Source organism: Nelumbo lutea, chromosome 6 (genome assembly GCF_056320005.1).
Source record: "Nelumbo lutea isolate HS-2025 chromosome 6, American lotus-T2T, whole genome shotgun sequence".
NCBI classification, from domain to species: Eukaryota; Viridiplantae; Streptophyta; class Magnoliopsida; order Proteales; family Nelumbonaceae; genus Nelumbo; species Nelumbo lutea.
The window spans coordinates 30,162,452-30,190,321 of NC_142689.1; the positions used below are offsets into that span (position 1 = coordinate 30,162,452).

General features: G+C 38.6%; 3 protein-coding genes across 3 annotated transcripts; 2 read left to right on the forward strand and 1 right to left on the reverse strand.

The window, feature by feature from the left end:
- The first annotated feature begins 6,087 nt into the window (after positions 1-6,087).
- Positions 6,088-7,375, forward strand: LOC148848290 (transcription factor MYB114-like). The gene is made up of 3 exons (XM_088952560.1): positions 6,088-6,498; positions 6,613-6,742; positions 6,902-7,375. Exons 1-3 carry the CDS (start codon positions 6,363-6,365, stop codon positions 7,212-7,214), a joined length of 579 nt encoding a protein of 192 aa, XP_088808686.1. The 5' UTR covers positions 6,088-6,362; the 3' UTR covers positions 7,215-7,375.
- A 6,450-nt stretch (positions 7,376-13,825) lies between these two features.
- On the reverse strand, positions 13,826-23,328 carry LOC148848291 (uncharacterized). Its single transcript, XM_088951890.1, has 10 exons — positions 23,027-23,328; positions 22,827-22,885; positions 22,660-22,717; positions 22,494-22,533; positions 16,872-16,994; positions 16,733-16,785; positions 16,548-16,608; positions 15,817-15,908; positions 15,464-15,700; positions 13,826-14,164 (listed from the first exon to the last, which is right to left on the reverse strand). The coding sequence occupies exons 1-10, from the start codon at positions 23,069-23,071 to the stop codon at positions 14,030-14,032; spliced, it is 903 nt and encodes a 300-aa protein (XP_088808016.1). The 5' UTR covers positions 23,072-23,328; the 3' UTR covers positions 13,826-14,029.
- Positions 23,329-25,017: 1,689 nt separating this feature from the next.
- LOC148848292 (type III polyketide synthase A-like) lies at positions 25,018-26,374 on the forward strand. The gene is made up of 2 exons (XM_088951312.1): positions 25,018-25,249; positions 25,377-26,374. Exons 1-2 carry the CDS (start codon positions 25,018-25,020, stop codon positions 26,372-26,374), a joined length of 1,230 nt encoding a protein of 409 aa, XP_088807438.1.
- Positions 26,375-27,870: the final 1,496 nt, after the last annotated feature.

The following is a 27,870-nucleotide window of genomic DNA, read 5'->3' on the forward strand; positions in this document are numbered from 1 at the left end:
AAACCAAAAAATATTTAATGAGAGCTGAAGCGCTAATTTTTTATACGAGAATTTGAGAATTTAAGAAGATAAAGTGTAATGGCATTAATACCCCTCTCAATGGCGATTGAAATGGTTAGTTGACTGTTGACACCTGCAAATGTAGAGGCACAAGATCAAACTTACAGAACTATAGGCCATCCGTAATTGGACCTCACGTGGAGTGTACCTTGCCCTGTATAATGCTCATCATCACCATCCAAGCCTTATGCCAAACAGCACTTAAGGTAATGTTTGATTTGAAGGAAAATGCATGTAAAAAGAAGGAAAAGATAGAAAAACCTTTACAAGCCTTATATAGATTTCACTGTCTTTTCCTTTCTTTCTCTATTTTTTCTTTCAAACCAAACATAACCTTAAGAATAATTTTTTCCTACTTCCACCTGTATCCTTTTTAGTCCACCCCTCAACCCTCTAACCTCTTCAGTCTTCAACTAGTAACACCTCACTTCTTACAAACTCTGTCGGTGGTATTTTATGCACGTCCTCTGATTAAAAAACTCTGATGGAGGACGGAGGACCCCACCCATGGGCAATGCCAAAATATAAAGAGTTCTTGCCTTCCTTTATAATATGATTTCTGATCGAATCAATTCCAAAAGAATACAAAGGTTGTCATCTCGTCTATGCAGGATCCAACTGGCCCCACCAAAGCCCTAAGCTTGGTGGATGGCGTTGCGTCCAATTACCATGTCTCTGTCTCACATTATCTCTTGAATCTTTTTATTATTTTGAATGATGATGATGATGTATGATCACGTGTGAGAATGAGACCTACCTTTCAAAGGACAGCTCCATTCCATAACTCCATTATTTCTTCTTCAGTGGGCCGACAACGTACACACAATCAAAAAGGGGTCTGGAATCGTGTGGCTACACGATCCATTCTTGTCGCCACACTAACCCTCTTTTCATGGGTTAAGGGATTCTTTAGCCCATCAACTAACCATTTGCCACGTGTCACAACTACACAACCTCCTTTCCACATCATGGAATAGACCTGGAACTACACCCAGCCCACAGCCATAGATTTCAACCACCCAGTTGGTTCTTTAACCATTGGATTGGAATCCCCCTCTATCTTTTCTCATTTGCCATATCATATGCTAATATATAATCCTTAGTATTATTAATCAATCAGGATTCCTTCCTTTCTTTCTCACTCCTCCACACTTTGTTAAATTAGGAGTCTAAATATGTTATTCAATTACATCTATGTCTTTATACCTACTTCCTTTTCCTGCAATTACCTTTCTGGCAGAACCCAGTTTGTAAGAGAGAGAGAGGAAATGAACAACCTCATGTGATCTCCAATACTCTTTTTTTGGTGATAGCTATGGAGTGGAGTTTACATCTCCACCCCACAATATATCTCCGCCGTATATTGAAAACATCTCCCTAATATGAGAGACGGTTCCTTATGAGACGGAGTGGCAGTTGAACGGATAAGCCCTGCGCTGCCGGTGGCAGGTCCGGTGGAAAGTGGAAACTTCCCTTCACATGTTATTGTAGTTACCAAGTACTAACAACAATACTAGCAGCTAGCTAGGTTCCTCTCCCTTTCTTAATTATAAATAAATAAAGCAATATCTTTTACCAATAAATAAATAAACCAATATTTGGAGGAACCAATTCAGATCAGTTGCACTATCACATTTTCTCCATTAAGGCTCAGTTTGGAAGGAGTATAAAGGCTGTATTTGGTTGCAGTACAAACAAATTTGCACTGATTGCAAATGATTTTGGTATAAATTTTGATTTATTTTTGTTTTAGGTTTTACCTTATTCTATTTGAATGCAATACAAATAAAGTAAGATAAGATCAGGAACAAAATGAAGTAAATATAAATATGTAGAGTGCAAAACCTTGCATTTTGTATATTTTTGCACTGTACTTATTTGTATTTATGCCCTTTTCAAACTGAGCCTAAGTTTATTGCATATGAAATAATATTTTTCATTCGCTTCTTAAATTTTAGTTACAATTTTGCCACAAAATAATGTTTTTCCACCCCCACCCTTCTTGATTCACTTTTTGTAATGGAACTATCATTTATTTGTTGTTATTAATTTTCAAAAATTAAAAAAAGAAGAAGATTTAAGACCTAGGGAGCACATAAGTTAAAGGTTCATTTGGGAGTAGACCTGCTCATGGGCCGGGTGGCCCGATGGGCAGCTCGGCCTGGCCCAGCCTTGGACGGGCTTGAAAACGCAAATGAGCCCGCAGGCTTGACATCATGCCAAAAAGCCCGACTCGCAATAAATTCAAGCCGGGCTCGAGATTTGCCAAAATTAGCCTGGCCCGACCCGACCTATAAACTAAACCCAAAAACCCTAATATGCTAACCCTTCTCATTCATCTCTTTCCACATTTCTTGTTAGCTGAACTGCCTAGTGTCGAACCTCTCTTCTCTTCACATCCTCCTCACACTCTCAAGCAGCCGCAGAACCGGTGAACATTCACCAACGCAACAACTCTAGCAGACCGGCGGTGAGTCTTCTCTCTCTCTCTCTCTCTCTTTCTTTATCTCTCTCTTTCTCTCTCTTTCTTTCTCTCTCTCGTTCCCCTTATCACTTCTTCTCTTTCAAATCTCAAACAACGGCAAGGCGGCGAACACAGGCATCGGCGGCAGCGGCGGCGAGTCCTCTCTCTCTTTCTCTTAGACGCGAACTAACTCTTCTTTTCACTGTCAAAATCGCATCTCATCGCAAATTGAGCACCGGCTGGTGAATCCTCTCTCTCTCTCTCACACACACACACACACGTGTGCACGCGAACTCAGCACCAGCAAACATAGTCACCGGCGATGAGTTATTTCTTCTGTTAGCTTGGGCTTCGGGCCCGGGCTTCGAGCTTTTATTAGGGCCGGGTTCGGGCCCAACAAAATCATGTTTATGAAGAGTAAAAACCTGACCTGGCCCGACCCATGAACATGTCTATTTGGAAGGGCTGAAGCTTTGATTTAGTGCCCATTTAAGAATGCTTTCGTGCATTTGCTTCTAGTGTTGCAAGGTAGGACCCACATGGAAATCATGATAAACCCCATAAAGCTGAAAATACACTTATGTTGAACTTAAAAAATCAACTTTCCGGTGAAGCTAGTTTTGTCAGCTTCTTTGAAATGGCAATATTTAGCTCTTACTATGTTCGAGGACATGCGTCTTACTTCCTAATTTTTAAATTTAAACTTTAAATCCTAAAATCTAAACTCTAAACCTCTAAACCCTAAAATCTAAAATGTAGGAGCCAAATATTTTCTTTCAGTCAACATAGTTCAATCAATACTAAAGCCCTCTCAAACCGAGTCTTTAGCTGCTTTCTGCAACTTTGGAAAGGCTAATTAAAGTAGCTTCACTGGGAAGCCCTTTTTCTGACTGGAATAAAGTTATTTGAGGTTTCCTGGGTTTTCACCAAATATAGCTTATGGGCTGTCCAGGTATGGCCCACCTTCATAAATACAAAGCCGTTACCCGAAAGTCCTCCCAAAAATGTTCTAAATAGTGACACTATTTCAACTTATATATACTTGAAGAACAAGAGAGACTCCAGACTCCAGAATATATACAAGGTTGAAAGTATCGACATACATTAATTGATATGTATTATGTCAATGATTTTCCGATACGCCCCTACAAGAATTGTATCAGGTCAACTATTGATTCAGACGATAATTGGGCCTTAAATTGGCCCTTTTAAACTGATTTAAGAAAAAAAAAAACGTAAAACATAAAACAAAAACACCGACACAGGCTGATACACCCTATTGGCCCATATCGATATTTATAACCTTGAGTGCATATAGAAGTTCAAAAGAGATTAATGCTCCAAAGCCCCTAATGCCTCTTAAACCTATTCCCTCAAGAAAGAAAAGAAAAAAAAGAAGGAAAAAGAAAAAAAACAGATACAGTAAAAAGTGAGACACTGTATCCATTTTCTTTGTCATACTCCAAATTAAATGCGTTGGTCCCGGGACTTAGTTTATTCAAGGATGAGAAGATAAGCTGTAAAGTGCTTAGAGATAAGGATTTGTTTGTAATTGGTCTGATATATATATATATATATATATATATATATATATATTCTGGTAGAAAGAGATCTGAGAAAGTTCAGTGAGATAAAGTATTGTGGTTGATTTAACAAAAAATAACATCAAAAGCTTGTCCACGAGTCAATACTAATATAATAGAGTGATAAGTTCTTTTCCAAAGGTAAATAATTTTATGCAGGGGATAAGGGCATTCACATTTTCTATACCACTGTTTTTTTATCCAAAGAAGTCAGAACATGGGGTATGTGCAAAAACATGGCACTGAACAGAACGAGAGAGAGAGAGATGTCAAGTTCATGTGTATGTAGTAAAGAAACAAAAAATATTTTACGTGCAAAAAACTTGGAAAATAAAATACATTATAAATTTACTTATTATTGATATTCTCTGATAAAAAAATTTTTTCTACCAGAAAAGCTTGCCATTATAGAGAGGATCAATCTAATGCACCCCAGGTCTACAGCTAAAATCACAAGGTCTTTCCCATCTGATAATTACTACTTAATTATATATCAGTTTTCTTTAGAGAGATAGAGAGATAGAAAGATAGAGAGAGAGAGGAAATCTATGGTCTAGTGACTTTTCTCCAGTCTCTAGAGTCTAGTCCTAGTTTCATTAATTCCATGGAGACCCTAGACAAAAATCCCATAGCACATATAAAAAGAAAGAACCACATGGATCCATCTTGAAGTCATCATCTCTCAATAAAAGTTGAACTTCTTCTCAGACTCTCACACCACACTCTACCAATGTAATGGAGTATTTCCTCTTTGAATATTCTCTCTAGAATTTTGAGCTTGGCAACTTTACAGCACATGCTTTCAATAATTAATTCTTTAATCTGAGTGGAATTTTCAACCATTCGGAATCATTGTTCCACAAATATCAAATCTATTTTGTCTAAATACCAGAGTTTCAACCATTATTTTATAATAATAATAGTATTAATTATTCATCCACACTTTTCAATGCTGAGCTTATCACCTTGCATAATTAAGTAATGGCAGGAGTTAGAATGAGGCATTGGATGAGAAATTTAATTAGAATATTGAGTTCAGAGCCAAGCCAATATGACCAACTTGTTCAAGCAATATTCCTTGATTCTTCGCTTAATCCTTTAAAGCTAATAAAAGATCAATCCCTTTTATAAAGACTCAACCAAAATATCTCCTCCCCCAGATCAAGATATTAAAAGAGGTGATTTGTCTAATTGGATGGTTTGGATCTGCAGATGGTTTTGCTGATTGAGCCATACCTACTAAGAAAATATCAATCAATCTGGATGGGTTGCTTTGTAATGTATCTCTCTCCCAAAAATGCTAGTCCCCAAATTCATGGGGTAGAAGATAAGGGCTGTATGGTTATTTTTCTTTAAACAGTTTATGCCGTAGAGAAGAGTGAAGACTGTGAAGAATAATGGAGACAATGATGATAACAAATTAATAGCTGCTTTGACTTATAGACAATATCTTACGATTCTGTTTTTTTCTGCTTTTTTTTTTTTTTTCTTTTTCTCTTTGTTTAGACATGGTTATTCTTTGGTGTCATCAAGACTTCAAAGACCCTCACAACAGTAGCTGGATGATGAAACTAGATCACAATTCACATCTTTATGTACAGTGCAGCAAGTATCCAAATTAAATTAAAGGCAGAATCTGATCAAAATTTTTTACCTTTCACAGATGGTAATTGTGTGGTCCAGGTCCAGAAATTAGATATCAAGACAGACCTTTGGTTTGGTGGGTCAAAAATAGAAAGATCAATGAGGTCATCATTATTGGAAAATATGGCTGGCTCCCATTATTAAAGTATGAAGCACCATGTAATTGTAATAGAAGTTACTCTAGTTTGTAGAGAAGTACTGTTTGTGTAACTCCTATGATTGATTTTTCTATTCATTTAAACTAGGTTTTACTTTTTAAGCAAAAATTTGTGATGCCGATTAAAACCAAACAATCTTTCTGGAATCTCTAAAAAGGACAAGTTTGTGTTTTTATGAATGGCTTCAATGAACAAACCAACAACCTCCCGAATTTCCACGCCCCATTCTCATCCCCCCTCCTCCTACAATGGTAGTTGGGTTTCTTCTCCCAAGAAGGGTAGATGAAAGAATAAGGGGACCCATATCACCCCCCTAAACTACAACCAGCTCTCCATACTTTTAAATTACATTGTCCTCTCTTCCCTTACCCCAAACAAAGAAGCTGCTCTCTCTCTCTCTCTCTCTCTCTCTCTCTCTTTCTCTCTCTCTATTAGACTCAGATACAAATAAACATGGCAGCAAAGAACGACCAACCCACAAAGAAGTTAGTGAACAGAGGAGCATGGACGGCCGAAGAGGATGGAAAGCTGGCTCAGTACATTGAAATCCATGGTGCAAAGAAGTGGAAATCAGTTGCAGTCAAAGCAGGTACTGTCTTGGTTCTTGAACTCAAATTCTAACTCATGAATTGTTATAGATGTCGTTGTTTTCATCTTAATCTCGAGATGGAGCTTGATGGGTTGCCATGTTTTAATTTTCCAGGTCTGAACAGGTGTGGCAAGAGTTGTAGGTTGAGATGGTTGAATTATCTCAGACCCAACATCAAGCGAGGAAATATCTCAGACCAAGAAGAGGATTTGATACTTAGACTGCATAAACTCCTCGGGAACAGGTGACTGATTAATTATCATTTATCACTCAAACAAACTCTAACCAGTGACTCCTAGTATATCACTTTTCTTAGCTAGAAACAATACTTAATTCACTTCACGATCACTTGGCCTTGCATTTTTAATTTTCATTAATTCTTTCTTTCGTGCTCTTCTTCTAGGTGGTCCTTGATTGCTGGAAGACTACCTGGACGAACGGATAACGAGATCAAGAACTACTGGAATTCTCATTTGAGCAAGAAAATAAACCAGCAGAAACCGAAACCATGTGAAAGCTCAGCGGAGAAGCACGAACCCGAACCCCAGAAAACCTGGGAAAATACAGAAGTGAGTGAAGAAAGTAAGAAGGAAGGTGGAGAGTCGGAGACTGGTTTTAATGTGGACGACTTCTTCGATTTCTCAAGCGAAGAGTCTTTCGGTTTGGAGTGGATGAACACATTTCTTGAGCTTGACGAGGGCTTATACTTCTCGTGAACCCAAAAAGTGTTTCTGGCTCATGAACTGTGTGGATTTGATTTATATCCAACTTGTAAAAACTTAGTGTGAGTGAATGAATTGGTTCACTTCTATTTTGGTTTGGAACTAAAAATTCCATTTCTGGTGCTAATAGAATAATAACTTCATAGTTATTGATACCCCTTCTGCAATCTGCTGATAATTTCTCAACTTCTAGAGCATATCTACAGTTAACTATAATGGATGGCGACCATTACAGACTTTTTCTTTTCTTTTCTACTTTTCTATTGATCGATTTCTCTGTCATTCTCACTTTTCTGACCAGTGTCATAATTCATAATTCAAAGGAGTAAGGTGGACTAATGGATGGTTAGGATCATTTAGACGGTTTACTGAGTACTGTAGCAAAATCTCATTTTACCGGAACACGCCAAGGAGAAAATGCATTCTGTTAAGAATGTGATACGTTCAGAAACTAGTATGCTTGATTATTATTTTTAGTGTTTCAAGAAGCTAAGAATCATGTGAACAACCTGAGCACAGCATCAACCCCAACATCAAGAATATCCCTTGTAATCGTATGTTAAATTCATCCAGAAACATCCTCAATGGGTGGTTACTGGTTAGCTCACATGTACTTTGAATTTGGTCTCAACACATGGTCCCAACAGCCATTGCAGTTGGGATCCTATATGAGAACCAGATAGAGACTGTTTAAAGAAATTAAACCCCATTTCTATCAAGAAAAAACATGCCATGAGATATTGTTAATATGTGGTTGGATGCTGAGTGAGCAAAAACTCTGCTACTACAGTATAGAATATTTAGGGTTTGATTGGTTTAGAGTCGGAATTGAAATTATAATGAGAATATTCCCATAGTCTATTCCCTCAAATGAGGGAATGCCAGTCCACTAAAAATAAGAATGGAATTCTATCTCCTCCCAACCAAACAATTGAAATCAGAATAGCCCATTCAGATTCCAATTTTATGTGCTGAGATTTGGTCAGGATAACAGTCTTTCATCTAATACACCCAACAGGATACAAGATATATCTATATCTATCCTATCTATAAAACAGTGAATGCCCCTTCTTTCTGGAATTTTTATTAGACATTTTCTACCCCTTGTTTAAGCATAGAATAGGCATAAATATCATTTATTCTTGCTTCAGAAACTATCAACTTATAACTATTCAAAAAATATCTATGCATTATAAATAGTTTTATCTTGAAGATGCTGCCACGTATAAATGCATATACACGTTTATTAATATTTTCAATATCATGAATCATCATTAACACGAGTTGACATATATGCCTCATCATCTCCCATACTGTTGTCCGGAGATTTCTCAATACAAAGTGGGGATGTGGTGTAAGGCATTGTGAGTCGCAGATGTCAACTCCATAAAACACATGCATCGTACATTTTTGTGGCCACAACCAAGACCCCCTTAATTTCATCAAATTCATTTATGAGAAAATAAAAGTTTGATGATCGGGAAGACGCATCTGACCATCAGAGGATGGGTCCCATTTTTTCTATGATCGTTGATTGTCGTTGTTAGTGATCGTAGACCGTAGTTGTCTAAACTCTATCTGGTTCAATAGAGATGTCTTTATTTTGATCAGTTGATACGATGGTCTTGACTCTTGACTAAGTAAATGCACCCAGTATCAGACATCTGGAATATTGTGTCGTTTCAAATGGGTCCCATGAGGCGACAAAATCACATGGCAGTCATACCTCCTTTCTCTGTTTTTTGTCCAATATTAATTTATTTCACCAAAACCAAATCACAATTATATTCACAACCGGTCAAATTGGCATAAAATGTTAGAAACTTCGAAATAAATTCCAAGGTAGCGAATCAATATGGCTACCAAACGGATGAATAAAATAAGCGCGGACGATGTTTGTTCTTATCCAATACAGATTAGGGGTGTTCACCGATCGATTCGTGGGTTTTTTTAATCGATCCGGTATTATTAGTTTTTAAAAAATCGGTAATCGAAACCGGACAGGCCAATCAATTAATCGGTTGACCGGTTCAGTTGATCATCACTTTAGTTTGTCGATTTTTCAAAATTTTTAATTTTTATAATATATATTAAAAAATATAATAAAAATTATAAATATATATATATAAAGGATTATATTTTAAATAATAAATAATATATCATACATTATAAATATTATTTATATATAATACATATTTATCAATTTATAATATATAAAAATATAAAAAATATATAATCGGATTGTTGGGTTTTTTAAATTAGATTGAATCGAAAAATATTATCACCCTCTATTTGATATATATATATATCCGTTGGATCTTTGGATGGGATCGATATGGAATTTACATTATTAAATTTGATGGGGCGTTAATCGCCCCGATTGAACTGCCACGTAAGTGCTTATGTGGACACTGTCCTCCCTAGACGAGTTGGCAGCATAGCCAACGTGAATTGTTGTGGAGCTTAACAGCAGTGTACATCGTGGACTTAGGACGAAGAGAGACATATAGCTAACACTAGTCGAAATTCAACCTCCCTCACCTTTTGCCATGGTTTTTAAAAACGAACCGGTGACCAAATCGGTCAGGGGTCTGGTTACTGGTTCGAATAGTCTGACTATTCGACCCAAATAGTCGATCCGTTTTGATAAAAAAAATAAAAAAATGATCAAAACCGTTCGAATGGTTTAAATGATTAATCGGCCAGTTCAGCGGTTTGCCAACCAAAATCAATGGTTTTGGGGGAAAGAACGGTTTTGGAGGAAAACGAAACTGATTAGATGACCGATTCTTGGTTTTTCCGGTCTGATCCGACCATACGACCGATCCGATTTTGAAAACAGTGCCTTTTGCTTTGCCTTTCGCATAAGGGATACGGAACCAACCTATACTCGCCCACAAGTATTTAAGGGCACGCCACCTGATGTAGGATCACCCGGCTAGCCCAATAACAGGCCTACACGTGTCTGTCATTGCATTGTAGGGCGAAGCCAATCAGAGCATAGGCAGAGTCGAGCTCGACGCATCTCTTGGGGCCAATCAGGGTGCGCTTAGGGACGAACTCAGTGGGTCTCGCGGGACCACTCGTTGCGTCACCTGGCGGCCTTAGATGGCCGCGCTATGGCCGCCTGAGACCTGCCATGACTCGGCGGCCTCAAGTGTACCACCACGAAGGTAAGGGATCCAGAACTCAAGAATCCCAAACTCACCTTGAGGTTTTTTGCTCGCTTCTGTGGCTTCATATAAGTTCCCTTGTACCTCAGCCTTGGCTACTCCACATACACATGCTAACTTGATCATCGGAGTCCTTATATCGGGTTCGCACCTAAGGTCTCTATCACTGTTCCCCTTGCAAGATCTGATCCCTTGTCCTCGGCCGCCTCGGACACCTCAAGCCTTGGATATCTCGCACTTCAGACACCTCAGCTGATCACCTCGGCTTAGGAGAAAATTTACCTTATTGACCCCTCGGCCAATCCAAGCATCAACACCACCCAAGGTACATTTTGCTAGACCTGTTTATGAGTCGGGCTGCATTGGGCTTTGTATATGTATCAATAAAATACAATTAGGCCTGAGCTCGAGCTTGGACCGACCATCGGACCTAAGTCTTGAGTCCGAGCCCAACCCTCATATAAAGTTCAAAGCTTGGGCTTGAGCCTGAGCCTGACCAAAAATTTGAAAACATAAATTATTTTCTTTTTTTATTCAATAAAAAGTGTTTTATTTATATTAAAAACCTTTAAAACTCAAAAATAATAAACATCTCACTATTACTTAGAAAAAATGAGAAGAACAAAGAAAAATATTATATATATTTTATTAAATAAAATATATTTTTATTATTTAATATATAGTATTAAGTCGGGCTTGGGTTGGGCTTTTTTGATAAAGCCTGAGCCCTACCCGAAGAAAAGTCAGGTCCAGTGTTTTAGTCTTGAGCCTGAGCCCGCGGGCCTAAAATTATGACCAAGCTTGACTTAATAACAGGTCGGGCTGGGCCAACTTGTCAGGCTACCCAGCCCATGAGCAGGTCTACATTCTACTTCCACTCTCTGAAATTCTAGCTCTCTTGCTTTCTATCTCTCTATTAGATAAGGAAAAGATAAGGCTTACCCAAAATCTGGGTCGTGATAGAGTTTGAACTGTATTAAAATTAGTTTTCCGAGATTACCCTATTTTACCTTCATCTTAAATAATGAGAGTTTCATTCGAACTCTTCCTCTTTATTGTATTTAAACCTTAGCAATAAAATTCACGAGTATGTGTTGTTTTTCTCACTACATTGATTTTGTTTTACTCTCTTAAGTTCTTTAGTTCTGTTCGGCTACAACCAGCTCATCCTAACTAGCTCGACTTAGCTGACTTCTTCATTCTCTTCACTAAGTTGAGCGTCAGAGTGCTCTTCCCAGGTAACCACCATGGGGCATTTGACCTTTTTGTGCTTGTAGGGCATTCTAACTCAACTGGTCTACCTTAGTTTTTATAGTATATCAAACTGATATCGTCTGTGGAAATTAACACAAAAGTCCTTCAGTTCCCTTTTCTCTCTCCATCTCGATGATAATGCCTCCAAAGAATGTCTCAGATCACTTACACACTCATTCTTCTTCCAGGGGCTCACACTTCATGCATGTCTCATCACCCCGAGAGCTTCAAAATCAGCCAATGATGCAGGAGCAGTTTAACTCCCTCCACCAACAAGAAGGGTTAAGGGTGGACCAAAATGGATATAGGTGGAAATAGTAAAAATGGATTCTAAAGTACTCTTAGCTAAGACTTGGATGGTGATGAACTGTTGATGATTATTATACATTGGAGAGATATTAAGAGATGGGGGACAGAGCAAGTTACACTACACTTGAGGTCCACTGTCCCTATTACGGATACCCTAGAGTTGTTTGATCCCGTGCCTCTACATTTGCAGCGATATCAAGTGACTATCTGTAGGGGTGCAAAATGGAATGTACCATTATCCGATTCAAATTTGAATCCAATCCTATTTTGTAAGATTAACTGAAATTTTAAATTGGATTAAATTGAAAACTATGGCCCGTTTATAAATCAGATCAAATATAAAATTTACACTATCGAATCATCGGATGGGATATAAAATTTACATTATTAAATTGAATTCGAATATACTCTGTTGCTGCCTTGGATGAGCCGAGGGTAATAAGGTAAATTTGCTTCTGAAACTAGGGTTGATTGATACGGTTTGTAAATCAGGTTTGGTACGGTTTATCTTCTCTCTAAACCCATCCTCTAATTCTTCCATACCGAAACTAACTGGAATTTGTGGTTTAGTCTGGTTTACTAAATTTTATAAAATAGACCAAATGACAAATCATATTAAACTGAATTATTAATTATATTTATTAATGTATATAATATATAATATGTAACTGTTTATTTTTGAAAAAAGTGTGAATGCAATTTATATAGTAGTAATAGGTGGCATTTGTTATATATCTGAATTATATTTGTTAATTGAGCTTTCTAATTGGGTTAAGCCCAAATATGGAAGTAGAGACGATCACACCCTCCATGGATCGATGTGGTCCCACCTTAAATTATATTGGATAAAATGAGGTTAGTGGCTCAATTTTCTTATAGGCTTTTCAGAAAAAAAAAATGTAGTAGTAATTAAAGAAGATGAACTGCTGCACATGTTGCACAAGCAATCAATTTGTGGTGGATATGGCTAACCCCTGTGTAAAAGTACTAATCTTTACACATGTACCCAGGAATAACAATCACTAACTCATATCTAAGGCCTTTCATGTATACTTTAAACTATCAGGCAAGTAATTACAGAATTCTGATTAGCTAAACGCTTTAGTTGTTTAGCGGGCTGTGAAACCAATGATGAGGTTCCATTAATAAATCATGGCCCCACTGTAAAAGTTGTGAGCCCCATGCATTTAAATTCTGACGTGGAACTTTATTGTTGGTTCCACAACCCACTGAACAGTTAAAGCATTCAGCTAAAACCTTTTGCTATAATTAGAAACTTCTGTTTCATTTCTTTTATAAAAGAATAAAATTTTGGTGGTGCGATAAGGATGGTAATAGGGCGCGTATTTCTGTCATTTCACTTATCCATTAACGTATCATATGTAACACATAGGGACTATTAGACACAATTTCAAAGTTTAAGGTACTGTATGGACATGTTTTAAAACTTGATACAACCCCTAAAATACAAGGTACTAATCATAAATCGGAGACTGACTTGACACAGCCCCTAAAATACAGGATACCGATCATGAATTTTCTCTAAAAATTTTGGGTAGTGTTGGGTTGATAAATCTGGGTTTTGGAATCTGTTTGGATCCAGGCCAGGGTCCATGTCTAGGATTAGTGTTGGGTTGGCCTTCAACTTGACCCAACCCATCAAATTTATACCCAAGAGGTCAATCTTTTTAAAGAAAACAATGATAGATTTTATTAGAGAAAATTAAGGGCAAAAGAAAAGGAGTTTTATTATGACTTCTTATATTTTTAATATAAAAATAGACAACCATACTAACAGGAGGTCCATGTGAACTTTGTGGTGAGAAGATACTTCACTTCCCCTCATTCTAATACAAATATAGAAGATAATTACGTCAAAAAAAGGAGCTTAACATCACTATTTGTTACAAGTTACAGCTGCTACCAAACTTATCAAGTTGTTAGAACATGCAACTTTACATAAGCAATCTAGGAGTGAGGGTAAAACTGTTCCATTGGAAGGGCCGAACCAATACCTGACATTACACAAAAGAAGTTTTCCATGACTTTGTTGTGGAATCGAACTATGTTAATCTACAATAAGAGGGAATCAAAATCAGGGGTTATGATGGCACGCTTGTAGAGCTCTCCTATGACGCAACAGTGTCGGTCTTCGGTATTGATGGCTACGACATCCTGGGCAAAAATACAGTCTGATCCAGAGGAAACCTGCACAAATGACCAGAAATTAGGTAACTCTAGAGAAATGCGTTTCTAATTTCCTCAATGATTGTGGGTCACATTATGAAAAAATTTGGTGGGTGTCAAACATGAAAAAATTTATTTTACTTGTGGATCTGATGATGATGTTAGTAGGCAGATCATTACTAAGGTCAGATGATGAAATAGATGGGTTAAATGATAGTAATGCGATGCCTTTAATAGCTCCTAAATAATTCTAGCATTTATTTTCCAATTTCTTATTTTCTCTATAGTATTTTGTGAGGCAAAGGGAGTCTTTCTGTTTCTGTCACTCGCTATTGCTTTGAGGCCTGCAGTAATTGGTTCTTTTCTGCCTCATGGCCAGTTCATATCACAAATCCAACCTGTCCGTTAGTGAATAACAACCTGGAGTAAGAAAATTTCACTCTCAAACAGCCCCATGTGGCACTGTTCATTGAATTTGTTTCAGTCCAGTATTTTTTGACTGGTTGTTTTCAGCCAGTTTTTAATAAATATTACTAAATAAACAATGAAAAACATGACTTTTCCAAGTGGCATAAAGCTATTGAGCTGGAAATTTTTGACGTGTGAAGTGTTTGACATGCAACCATATGGATCCATTTCAGCTGCCACTTCAGCAGCCGCATGTACTAATCATGCAGGTACCAAAATTGTTTTGCTTGAAAAACAGACAGCCTTGTCTTTGTGTGTGTCTGTGTTCAACATTACAACAGAAATATAAGTTCCATATTTTCTTACAAATCAGCAAAAGTCTTATGAAGATATTAGAAAATAATTTCCAAAATTTTCAAATAAGTTTTTGGGTGAACACATAAGTACCACTAGCAAAGGAACATGCAAGTGCAACTTCAAAGCAGAGAATAAGGCCTATGGTAGAAAGGAAATGAAGAATTAGATATGTATAACTGGCCCAAAATAAATGGAACAAAGTTGGGTGAAGATGAAAAATAAAAAAGATGCAACAAAAGATAAAGAGGGCCACTACCGTTGGTCCCAGCTATCTGGGGTCTTGGGAATGGTGGACTAGATATCGGCTATGTTACCCAGATATGACAAGGACACAGCTGGACAAGGTTTTGGATATGAAATTTACACTAAAAATTTAAATATCTGACACAATATATTAGCCTTGTACAGGTATCGGAGGATCATGGATATAGGCCTAATCTCCTGCATTAAAGATGCAACTAAGAATGAACAGAAAAATTTTATACGGAACAAGGGGGAAAACATAAAGAAGGAAATAGTAAAGGTCTAGATATGAGATTTATTTTATGCACTCACATCATAAAGGGTTTCTCCAAGCTTTAGCTTGACAGCGCCACTCTTGTACACCAGCATTTTGCCCATGAAACCAGGAGGCAACTCTTCTAAACTGCAGCCCTGATCTGCAGCACCCACACTCTTCAATGGTTTTGAGCTGCCAGCCATATCTTTCCCCTTTGCACTAGCTGACCGCTTAACTAATGGCAGAGAATCAGGTAGCTGAATGAAGAACATTTTCTGTTCTTCACCTTCCTCCTGCAATTTACAACCAATATAGTTTTACAAGCAATCCACCATTATAACAATATATAGGATTTGCCAACATTTATTGTGTTTTAACTATCTAAAATTGTATTAATCAAATTATTTACCATCAGTCCAAGCTCTACAGCTGGTTTTATAGTGCTCTCTTCATATGGCAAGTCTGATGAATCCTTCCCAAATTCCTCCTCATCAAGAAGTTCTACAGAAGACAGGACAAGCTATAAGAGGAAATAAAAGGAGAAATAATGCAGCCAGCTAAATGAGGAAAGTGAAATATAAATAATTTAGCTACATCAGCACTGTGCTTCACATGTTAGTGTAGCAGGAGTAAAACCCCCAGATACAAGGTTGGATGCACATGGCACCTGTTGTAAGAGCATACACATTCAAACTACCACAGACCCAGTTTAAACCATTCTGAATCAGAACCAAATCAACCTGGTCCAATGACCAATCTGGATCACCCAACAGTAAATCAGAGCAGAACACAAATAATAATAGATGCTCCTAGATGGAGAGGAGACAATCTCACCCAACAGACATTACGAAACAACTGCTCTCTCCTTTTTCCTCAGTTTCTTTTATATAAAAGACAAAGCTGCAAGGACCTACACTGGTCCGATCTCTCTCCAGAGGGTATATAGTGCAGCTGAGCCCCTCCGGGTGGTCTGGCCACTCCCAAGTTATAGCTTGTGAGTAGGGAACTGATATAATTATACTATATGGTAGGGTGGTCAAGATAAATTTTCATCCTGTACTTAATTAGTGTGGTTGTTTGCCATTAAATAGATGCTGCAATAATAGTGTCAACCATTCGGGGATGCCCCTAACAGCATACCTGGATTTCCTGAGTATGGCCTCCTCAGGGGAAGGGTAACAGGGTAGTAAGTATAGTAATTCTGCAGTGACATCAGGAAAGATCATTTACTAGTAAGTATAGTAACTCTGAGCATACCAGGATAGTAAGTATAGTAATTCAGAGAGAGAGAGAGAGAGAGGGAGAGGGGTATTAGGTTTACATACCCAGGGTTCAACATACTCTTTCTTCTTCTTCTGGTCTGACTCGTTAGTATTATCTGCAGAATCCCAGGCAAGGTTGTATGCATTAGAACCACCAAGCTTGGCTGTTGAAATCATCAATAGGAAAAGACAATTCTCTTACCATCAGGAATATGAACTTGAGGTTCCACTCTACCGGTGCTGCTGCTACCAGTCCCTCCCCTAGGAACACCAAATGTTCTTATTGCAGGTGATGCACCTCCATATCCAAATGCTACTTGAACCGCTGCAGCAAGTTCAGATGTCAGAAGTGAACTGGTACAAACGATGTACTGAATCACCAAGAAACTTGTTATCTGCTATCCATAGATAGATGTTTAATTCTGTAGGTCAGACAAAACTCAGGCTTTAACCTTGTGTTTTTCAAATTCCAGCAAATTCTGCAAGGTAATTATTAGAAGTTTTTAGAACTGAAATAAGTGGTGCATATAGAATAAAGGACCTTATAGTGGCTTTCCAACAGATAATTAGCCTTGCAAACAAAAGATCAATTAGGTGTCTGCTTACCTGGTTTGGGTACTTCGACTGACCTACTGGATGGTCCATTAACTATAAAACTTATTCTCCCATGTTTACTATTGTAGAGGAGAGGGCAACAGAAATCAAGCAACCTGGGTTGATGCCTAAAGTGTTACAACAAAACCTTGTCAAATAGAGGAATCAACAAGTAGACCTGTTCATGGGCCGGGTAGCCTGAAGGGCCAGCCCGGCCCGCCTGTTCTTGGTCAAGTTTGGACAAGATCTTAGGCCTGTGGGATCAGGCTTGGGCACAAAACACTAAGCCCAACTTTTTTTTGGGGATGGGCTCAGGCTTTCTCAAAAAGGCCTGGCCTGAGCCCAACCTGATAATATTTTGTTCCTCTTCTCTTTTCTTAATCCACAGTGATATCTTTCAGTATTTTTGGGTTTTGAGGTCATTTAATATAAATAAACCAGTTTTGTTGTTGATAAAAAAAAATCTTCTTGCCCGATATATTGGTTGGGCTTTGGGCTCGGGCCCAGGATTCAGACTTTATATGAGGGCTGGGCTTGGGCTCATGCTCGGGCCTGAACATGTTCTGTTAATATAGAGGCAAAGCCTGGCCTGTGAACAAATACTAACTGCAAAATCAAATAACCTATTGTGAAGACCTTGCCTGGACTTACTATTGTCAGCATTTTTCAATTGCCTTATGCATAAAACAGGTAGCTGACTTAAAATCTAAAGTAGCATTGAATTTCATGAATATCATCATTATCATTATTAACAAAGATCAAAGAGGTAAGACAATGGACTTGTAAACCCAGTTGATTCAATATGGACCTGGACCAAGTCAGTCTGGTTCAACCCAGTTTACAAGATAATATACTAGGCCAGAATTTAACAAGTGGTTGACAACTGGCCAGTTGGGCTGATATCACTTCTAAAGAATGTTATAGAATTTAAAGAACTAAAAATATTATAAATAGGAGCCCCATACCCACATGGGGCCCCAATACACTTAACAGATCCACGCCTGAGTCTCCTTTCTCTCTTCCCCTCTCCCAACTCTCTCTCTCTCTCTCCTCCACCAATTTGATCTCTCCACCACCTTCCTCCCTGGACCTTCAGAGTTCAACCATCACTGCCTCACTGGAGCCCACATTCTTACAAGAGGAATTCATTCAAAAGTAAACATAAAAGAAAGTGGAAAACACCCAAAACCTCAAAGCTGATGAGCTAAGGGAGATGAATATACAACAGAGAAGCTTTACACACAGACACACAGAGAGCAGGTGAGGGGAAAGAAATCAAAAAATATATGGAGGATGGATCTCCAAAAAAACATGTTTTTTTTTTTTTTTTTTTTTACGGGCATTAAAAGGCAAGAAACATAAAGGGGACTCCAGTGAGACAGAAGGGGACATCCAACCAACCTATTCTATTAGAAATGCTGAGAATGTTTCCTAGAATTACATAGGCAGCCAAGTTAGAAGTTCTAGAAAGAGAGGTAAAAAGCAATGGACACAAATTGGTTAGGGAGATCCCTAATGTCTTCCAAAAACATGCAAGCAGTAATTGGACAGGGAGCCTTCTTATTCATACTTAAGGGCCTCTATGTCAGACTTGGCACCACTTTCAGCCAGTAGGCATTCAAATCTATTTGCAATTGCGTGCAATATGCCAAACTTGATTGCCTTCATTACTTACAAAAGAATCATCTTTGAGGGAGCCACTGCTGCTACCACAAAATTGCTGTCCAGGTGGTGGAAAATCCAACCATAACTGGTCTAATTGCCAAAATGGAGGATAGCAAAGTGTAGCAATTTAAACCGTTCATTTATCAAAAAAAAAAAGTTGCAATTTAAATTGTGAAATTTGGAGGGGTGGGGTCAGTAAGGCTGTTGTTAGAGATCCTGGTCACTTTAAAAGTTTGGACTCTATTGTGATGGGCTCATCTCCTATTCTATAAGCCTCCTCCAACTTCTGCAACATGGTTAGGATTACAGAAAGCAGAGTCTACTTCTGAAAGACTAGAGCATCACAAACTTCCAGATCTCCCAATTAACAGCATGCAAGCCTCCAACTCCTGCTGCTCCTCTTTACTTCAATATCTCCATGGGTTCCAGTTGAGAACCTTGTAAGCAACAAAGTTCAGAGAACACTCAGTAGACAGGGGAAAGGAGGAATCCAACCAAACTACTTGGACTGTTGGGCAGTGGAAGATCATCTGAAAACTGGTTTCAGCAGCCTGGGCCCCACATATCTCAGGCAGGGTTTACAGTTGCCATCTTTCTCTTTTGTAAATTAATATCAATGGTGATTGCTTCAGAACAATAAAATTCCTAACTTTTTAGGGAATATCCAAACTCCACACTTCCTATGCTTGGAATGATCAAAAGATACCCCAAATATATGACGGGGGTCATATTTGGAGGGGATGCTGTTATGTCATGGAGATTGGACAGACATATTAATAGTCTTTTACTTAGTAGATAACAGAAGAGATAACTATTCTATTGGACCATCATGTTGTGAAGATGATCAATCAAGTATCTGTGATACTTGAATAACACAGATAAATGACAATAGAGCTTATGTCTTGCTCTCAATGAACAAAAATGATATTCACTAAAAGCATGCTTATTGCCATAAGAAATGGAGGGGTTTTTTGGGACAGCTAACTTTAGATTACTAAAAATAATAGGCAGAGGTATGCAAACCAAGCCAAGGCTGTGGCAGGAGGTTCTACTAGAAAAGAAGGAAAGAAAGAAGAAAGAAGATATCCCCCAACCTAACATAACAATCCAGCTCCTCCAGCCCCAAGTAGTACATCAAATAAAGAGATACAGCCTGTTATAAAAGGCAAACTCAAAGCTAAAGTAAGTCACTTCTTGAAATCCTGAAATGGTTGCATTTCAATATGTTCTTATCAACCATAAATGGCTCCATTAGATGGTGAATTTGTTGTATGGATGGATTAAATCTTACTCCAATGGCCTGATGTCACCCATTGAAATGCACTATGAGGTGAGTTTTTCTCCTCCTTGGGACATGTATTGCGAACCAGGCATAACCCAACCTAGTTCAAAAGAAAATCAAATAATCTAATTATATGCCAGCACTAATTATATTAGCTTCTGTTAATATAATTCCATTTTCCTAGGACTTAAATTAACCTGATACAATCAAGTGCTTTTTCTACTTTTACATTTTCCCTCATTTTGCTACTTGAAAAAAACAAGCAGCCTTCAAATAATTCATTCAGACATCCATCAGGTGAACATCTTAATGTGAAGCCTTACTTCAGATAGAACACGCTCATTATCTATGAAATAGCAATTCATTAATAAATTATATAGCAATATGCTTTGATCATTTTAGAGCAAGTATTCTCTGGCTTATGCAACTATTTTGCACAATTCACTAAATTTATGATGACAAAGGAGGCAAAACTAACAACACAATAGAGGGCACAAAGGTCAACCAGTAAACTTTTTTTTTACCTATATAGATCCTTACTGATTGAAAGGAACAATAAAATACCTAATTCACCACAGTCTACTACCTTAAACACCAAACCAGAAAAGCACTGAATTTTTAACAATCTTAGGCCATTTTGAATGTTGCACAAAACCCAGAAACACAGATTTGAATGGTACAGTAAAGTGAAGCTAAAAAACAAAGATATGAGAAGCAAGAGATGAGAAAAAAAAAAGCAGAGCAACACATATATAGGTTTTTCGGCCTTTGGCCCAAGTATTGTGAATACAAAGTTATCTGCCTCCACACATAGAGAACCCTAAACCCCCAATACAACCCGAAACACTCACTCACTCCCTTCTTATTCTAGTGCCAATGAGATACATATTTGAGCAAACCCTAAGCAACATAACATATTCGAGTGTATAGCTCTCAGGGGTCTGACCCCTGTTATGTATCTGTATACCTCCTTTTGTACATCTTTATCTTTTTAATGAAATCAGTTAATTTTTCTCAAAAAAAAAAAAAAAAAAAAACATAACATATTCGAGTCAGCCCCATAAGCAGAAAATAGGTTGGGTTGGGTCCGAACCTTCTGCATCCACCACAACCCTCAATAAATTTTCTCTTTGGTTGCGTTTGAATGTGGTGTAAATGTACTTTTACACTGTTGGAGTTATACACTGATAGGTTTAAAAGTTATGCTCGATGTAAATGGAAACCAGGATTATTGATGTAAAATTCAATTTGAGTGGATTTTTACATCGATTTTTGGTGTTTAATTACGCTACAAACCGGATCAGAGTGTAATATAACACTGGTTTGGTATTTTCACCGCAAACAAGTGCAGCCTTTGGGTTTTTCTCCACAAATGTCGGGTCAGAGAGCGGGCCACAAACAAAAGTCAAGGTTTTTAAAACCGAACCACACAACGAACCGGTCAGGGGTCCGGTTCCTGGGTCAAATGGTCTGACCGTTCGAATCGAACGGATGGTCCATTCTGACAAAAAATTAAAAAATGGCCAAAACCGTTGGACGGTTCAAATGGTTTGACTGCCTAGGTCAGTGGTTTGCTGACTAAATCAACAGTTTTTGGCGAAATAACAGTTCTGGGGTAAAATGGAACCTGACCGGCTCCCAGTTTTTCCGGTCCGATCCGGTTTTCAAAACCATGCAAAAAATCAAGGCACAACTCAACATTCAAATTCAGGGTTATGACTGGTTTTGGCCCTTTTGGGCGACAAAGTCTTAGGGGCCGTTTGGTAACGGCAGAAGTTGCTGAACTGAATGATTTATTGTTTTGTCTTTTAGTAAATAGAATAATTAAATAATAAAATACTAAAGGGTAACCTACCCCGACATCCTTAAAATATCATTCTTCAACCACTTCATTTGTTATCAAACGGCCCCTTAGTAAGTTCAATCATACAAGGTTGGCATAGTCGGTATCAACAATTTGGTTGGCATACCCAATAACAGTGCTAAGAACTTTCCCTCAACTTTCACTTTTTTTTTTTCTCTTATTTTCTATCAAACCAAACATAGTCTTAAGTTCCCCTGGGGAGATTTTTTTTTTTTTCTTTTTTTTTTTGCGGGGGGGGGGGGGGGCGGATGGCTCCCTTCTGCCACCCCCTGGCTCCGCCCCTGCACCAACCTGAGACGGAGCAAAGCAAAGGAACAAGAAAACAAGAATGATAAACTAAGTATGGAAATTTAAGGATATCTATTAAATTGAGCCAAACAAGAAAGAAGGGCTGCGGAATCAGTAGAGAAAGCACTTACGTTTCTTTTCAACTTTAGGTCCTCGTCTTGCCGAAGCTTCCTTTTCAGTTCAGAACAATAAATTCAATACAAACCATTAAATTCCAGAAAGATTGAAGCCTAACTCGTCATTTAAATCCGTAAAAGGGAAAGAGAACAAACAAAAATAGAAGTAAGAAGAAACTACGTTGACACGGCGAAGCAACTCCCTGGACTGGGCAGCTTCCGCGTCCTCCACAACTTCACTGCAAATGTCAGAAAGAGTAAAACCCAAGATCTTTCAACGATATGAACGAATTCATGAAACCGGTACCTAAGGAAACAGCTTCAGAAGTAATACAAGTTGAAGATTACGTTTTGGTTTCAATGGGTTTGTGCGTTCTGCGAGGAGGGGCTTTGGGTGCATATCTGACCTGCCAAAGAAAAAGGAAAAATCACGAAATTAAATTCATAGGCTTTGAAGACAAGCTCCGCCATTTCCACACTATAAATTGGGGTGAAAAAATTAGAATGAAAAATTGAGAAGTGTGGTAAGAAAAAGATTAAACAAAAACCTTCCTAGTAGAACGAGCTTGGGTTCCAGATGGTTCTTGCTCCATTTCCGCTTTGTAATATTTGTCTGGACTGGATTTTCAGGAAAACTTCAGAAATGCATGAGAGAGAGAGAGAAGAGAAGGGTAGTTAATGAAGTTGGGAAAAGGGAGGAACCCAAGGCCAGGGGTTTTATACGATTTTACGAAAGATAAAATCGATAAAACCGCGGTTTGTCCAAATGAAAAAGGCCTGAGAAAACTCCGCTGTCCCAAAGCCAAAAGTCCACGTCAGGTCAGTCCTGATTTTGTTTGGCACCAGGAATTTATGTGCTGCTGAGTTTTTACGAGATCGGATCAGTAGATCATAAAAACGTGTGTACAATAACATCTATAGCCGCACATCGGGAACATTTCTTATCCTATCATAATCATTCACCGGAGATATTCTCAATATGCGGCATTAGTGTTATCTACACACGGATGTGACGAGCGTATTGTGGTAAATAGATCCACGTTCAGTTATCAGTGTCACGTTAGAAAAAATGATGCTCATTTGGAATTGTTTTTCACAAAAAGTGGTACTCCAAGCCATGCCTTAGAAATTGAAGAAGCATGGTTTGGAGTAATGTTGAATTTGGCATTTCTTAGAGATGTAATTTATTATTGCCAAGAGTGCCATGAGGTAATAGTGACAAGGACATGATATGGCACTGAATAATAGGTATAAGTGCTAAAAATGTTTTCTGGAGCATTTGTACCAAACAGAAAACATTGCTATTGCTCTAGGAAACATTCTAACTGGCAGCAATATTTCCAAACAAAAAAAATATATCTTTTTCTGACATCAACAACATTGTTTTTTGAGAAAAATGTGTTGTATCTGCAACATCGATGACAAACATAAACATTATTTATTTTTTGACGTTTTTTTTTTTGCTACCAACGCTCGGTTTACATAATTTATTTGAGACCGATCCACTCCTCACACATGGCACCTCACACCGACCTCACAAACACATCCCACCATGCATTGGGATATCTTCCCTACTTATGTGTTATTATTTAGGAGAAATGTTCCCAATACACGATGAGATGTGCCTGTGAGGTCGTCATGATGAGGCGCCTTGTGTGAGGAGTAGATCCCAATTCAATTTATTTTGGTTGTCTTAAGAAAAATGTGAGCTAGGTATTGCTACTTGCTAGTAAGTTCGGATTTGCTCCTCCCATAACGCTCCTGACACCAACCTTACAATGAATCCCGGTGGGTATGACACCAACCATACATAAATAATTTATGTATTTATGGATGCATGTGCTAATAGAATCAAGCTCATGAGCTTTCAAACCAAACTTTTTATTAATCTACCTTGAGCTTGAATAACTAATCAAACTTACCCCAAGGTTAAAACTCTATTTGAGAATCGAACTCTGCAGATGTGGATCTGTTACTTAACCAATTTGGTAAGATCCTACTTATCAGAAAAAAAATGGTACCATACTCTCCAATTTTATTTAGATTTAGAGATGTCAATGGACCAGGTTTAGATTGGATCCATCCGAATCAAAACCAATTTGAAAGGGTCGGAAGGTCCAATATGATATGTTGAATTGAAACAGTCCAGACTGGTCCAAAATAATTATTGGATCGGATTAATGGATTTATATTGGATTAATTTGGGTTGAACCAATATCCGGTCCATTATTGACAGCCCTCATCCATCCACCTCTCTCTCTCTCTCTCTCTACAGAAACGTGGATGGTGGCCGATTCAAACTTTCACACTTCCAACCCCCATAACCTAAAGAGTCACCAGACCGTAATAAATTAACTAGGAAATATCGATCTCATGGTTCATGCTATTCTTTCTTGCTACCAAATTCTTGGTACCAAAAAACGAGCTAACATTATGTTAAAATCCCATTTATGGAATTCTAGCGCAGCACATTTTACATCAAACACCAACCCAAAGGCCAAACCATTCATCCTCCTCTTGCTTCCAGCTTCTCGTAAAGATGTCGAAAACCAACAATAACTCCATTGATGGTGCTACAACAGACCACATCGACAGTATTATTAGCACTACCACCTGTGACTGTGAGCCAAGAAGGCCGGGGAAGGCAACTGTACTGGCACTAGGCAAGGCCTTCCCCAGCCAACTCATCCCACAGGAATGCTTGGTCGAAGGCTATTTCCGAGACACCAAATGTGATGACTCCGCCATTAAAGAGAAGTTGGAGCGTCTGTGTAAGCAGCCACTTGGTCTTTCCTTGAGAATTCAGATCATCATCATGTCTTGTGCCTCTGTAACATTGACATTCATCTTCTTAATTTTCTAATTCCGTCCTTTCTCTTTTGATCATTCATTTACTAGGCAAGAACACCACTGTGAAGACGAGGTACACAGTCATGTCCAAGGAGATCCTAGACAAGTACCCAGAACTGACAACAGAGGGCTCACCGACGATCAAGCAAAGGCTCGAAATAGCAAACCCAGCAGTACTGGAGATGGCGCTGGAAGCAAGCCTTGCCTGCATCAAGGAATGGGGGAGACCAGTAGGAGACATCACCCACATCGTCTATGTCTCCTCCAGCGAAATCAGATTACCAGGAGGAGACCTCTACCTGGCGAGCGGGCTCGGCCTGCGCAGTGACGTCGGTCGTGTAATGCTATACTTTCTTGGCTGTTACGGCGGCGTCACCGGCCTTCGCGTGGCCAAGGACATAGCCGAGAACAACCCCGGCAGTCGCGTTCTGCTAACGACATCAGAGACTACCATCTTGGGCTATCGCCCTCCTAACATGGCACGCCCTTACGATCTCGTTGGTGCTGCTCTGTTCGGCGATGGCGCTGCAGCACTCATCATCGGGACAGACCCAATAAGCCAGATAGAGTCTCCATTCATGGAGCTCAACTTCGCAGTGCAACAGTTCTTGCCAGGGACGCATAACATAATTGATGGTCGCCTGTCCGAGGAGGGTATAAATTTCAAACTGGGGAGAGATCTCCCACAGAAGATCGAAGACAACATCGAAAGCTTCTGCAGGATGCTCATGGAGAAGGCCAATCTGAAGGAGTTCAACGACCTGTTCTGGGCTGTTCATCCTGGGGGGCCTGCAATACTAAACCGCCTAGAGAGCTGTCTCAGTCTGAAAGCAGACAAGTTGCATTGCAGCAGGAGGGCATTGATGGATTATGGGAATGTGAGCAGCAATACCATCTTCTATGTCATGGATTACATGAGGGAAGAACTGAAGGGTGGAGGTGGGGAGGAGTGGGGACTTGTGTTGGCATTTGGGCCTGGGATCACTTTTGAAGGCATCCTTGTTCGTAGCCTGCTGCAACGATATGTGCCGAAAGCAGACCCTTAAAAATTTCTTCAAGGTTTATTGTTGTTTGTCTCTGGGGTTGGATTATGTTTTATAGAGTTGATGCATCAATTAAATAGACATTATCATAAAGTTCTCTAGTAAAGAAATTCTGTGGCTCAATATTTCAGAATTTTCGGTATCATACTAAATACCCTCATTGAACATCATATCCCTTGTTAAAAGACTTCTCTGTTAATAGTTACACAAATAAGAGAGAAATAGTGAGAATGAACTTATGGGCTTTTAGAGGGGTCGAATGACCATCTCGACTACTAGGTCTTTTGGCAAATGTTCGTAGTTTCTAGTAATAGAATAAATGGTTATACATAGTAAGTATTAGGTTGGGGAGAACGAGCTCATTTTCTCTTGATTTGGCAAGATATCAGATTGGTTGGTATGAAGATAGATTTGGTGAAATGTTATATTAAAACTTAACTAAGATGGGCATTTTGGTTCATTCAAATTCAAAGACGAGTCAAATTTCTAACTGTTGAAGAGTAAGTATTTAAAGTTTGAAGAATTTTGTGATGTTAGGGGAGGTCACGGTTTGGTTAACTGGTTGACCGGTTTCCAGTTTTGACTGATTCAGCTCTTCAGTTTTTATATTTATTTATATATAATATATATATTAAAAATATATATAATATACATAAATGGTACCCGCGCTAAATATAATTGGATTTGGGCATCAGATACCACCGTAAGATCAAAACCCAAATCCATCCCAAGCCCTATTGGATTTTGACAAATGAATCCTATTAGGGTCAGAACGAGGTGGATACCCAAATATTCCTGCAAAGTTATTATCGTTAAACCCATTATATTCATGTAACATATGAACGTATTGCAGGCGTGATGCAATATGTTATGCAGGGCAGGCCAGGCCAGACTACACCTGCATATAATACCTAGGCCCAAGCCCGGAAGGCTTCATCATCCCTAGTGGTGTTGTCTTGCCATATGCAACTTCTTAAAACCGTTGGAAGAGGCTTTATTGTTATTTGTTAAAACACTGGAATTCAATTCCATGAATTTCTTCTTCATTCTTTATTTTAGACAAATTTAGGAGGTTGGGGTGGGAATTACATCCTAGGTAGGTTAGTGGGAATTACATCCACTAACCTACCTAGGATGCTTATGACTTGTGAGAAGAGGGTTATACACTTATACCTTGCAAGCCATGGATCTCATATTTGGTGGGACCATCCAGCTCAGTTCCTAATGCCACTAGCTTTGTCACTTCGCTGTTAATATCAGAGACAGTGAAGGATAGAAGTGATGAGTATCCCTTCTGCACAAAAAAGGTCACTGTGATTCTGGAGTTAGCTAGCTACTAACTGTTATCAGCTCCATGCACGTATAATAATAGGTTATCGATTACTCCAAAGAATTCTTCTGCAAAAACTGGGTAGAGAAGATAAGTCATCCTAATCAATCTCTTAGTGAAATCCCAACAAGGATAGCCCGACTCATGCCTTATTATATAATCAACAAAA

Coding starts and splice junctions, on each gene's coding strand:
- LOC148848292 (XM_088951312.1), top strand. CDS start 25,018: ATGTCGAAAACCAACAATAACTCCATTGATGGTGCTACAACAGACCAC. Junction 25,250..25,376: donor AGAGAAGTTGGAGCGTCTGT/GTAAGCAGCCAC, acceptor TTCATTTACTAG/GCAAGAACACCACTGTGAAG.
- LOC148848290 (XM_088952560.1), top strand. CDS start 6,363: ATGGCAGCAAAGAACGACCAACCCACAAAGAAGTTAGTGAACAGAGGA. Junction 6,499..6,612: donor ATCAGTTGCAGTCAAAGCAG/GTACTGTCTTGG, acceptor TTAATTTTCCAG/GTCTGAACAGGTGTGGCAAG. Junction 6,743..6,901: donor CATAAACTCCTCGGGAACAG/GTGACTGATTAA, acceptor CTCTTCTTCTAG/GTGGTCCTTGATTGCTGGAA.
- LOC148848291 (XM_088951890.1), bottom strand. CDS start 23,071: ATGGAGCAAGAACCATCTGGAACCCAAGCTCGTTCTACTAGGAAG. Junction 16,995..22,493: donor ACCTAAAGTTGAAAAGAAAC/GTAAGTGCTTTC, acceptor AACTTGCTGCAG/CGGTTCAAGTAGCATTTGGA. Junction 16,786..16,871: donor TCAAGTTCATATTCCTGATG/GTAAGAGAATTG, acceptor GGGATTCTGCAG/ATAATACTAACGAGTCAGAC.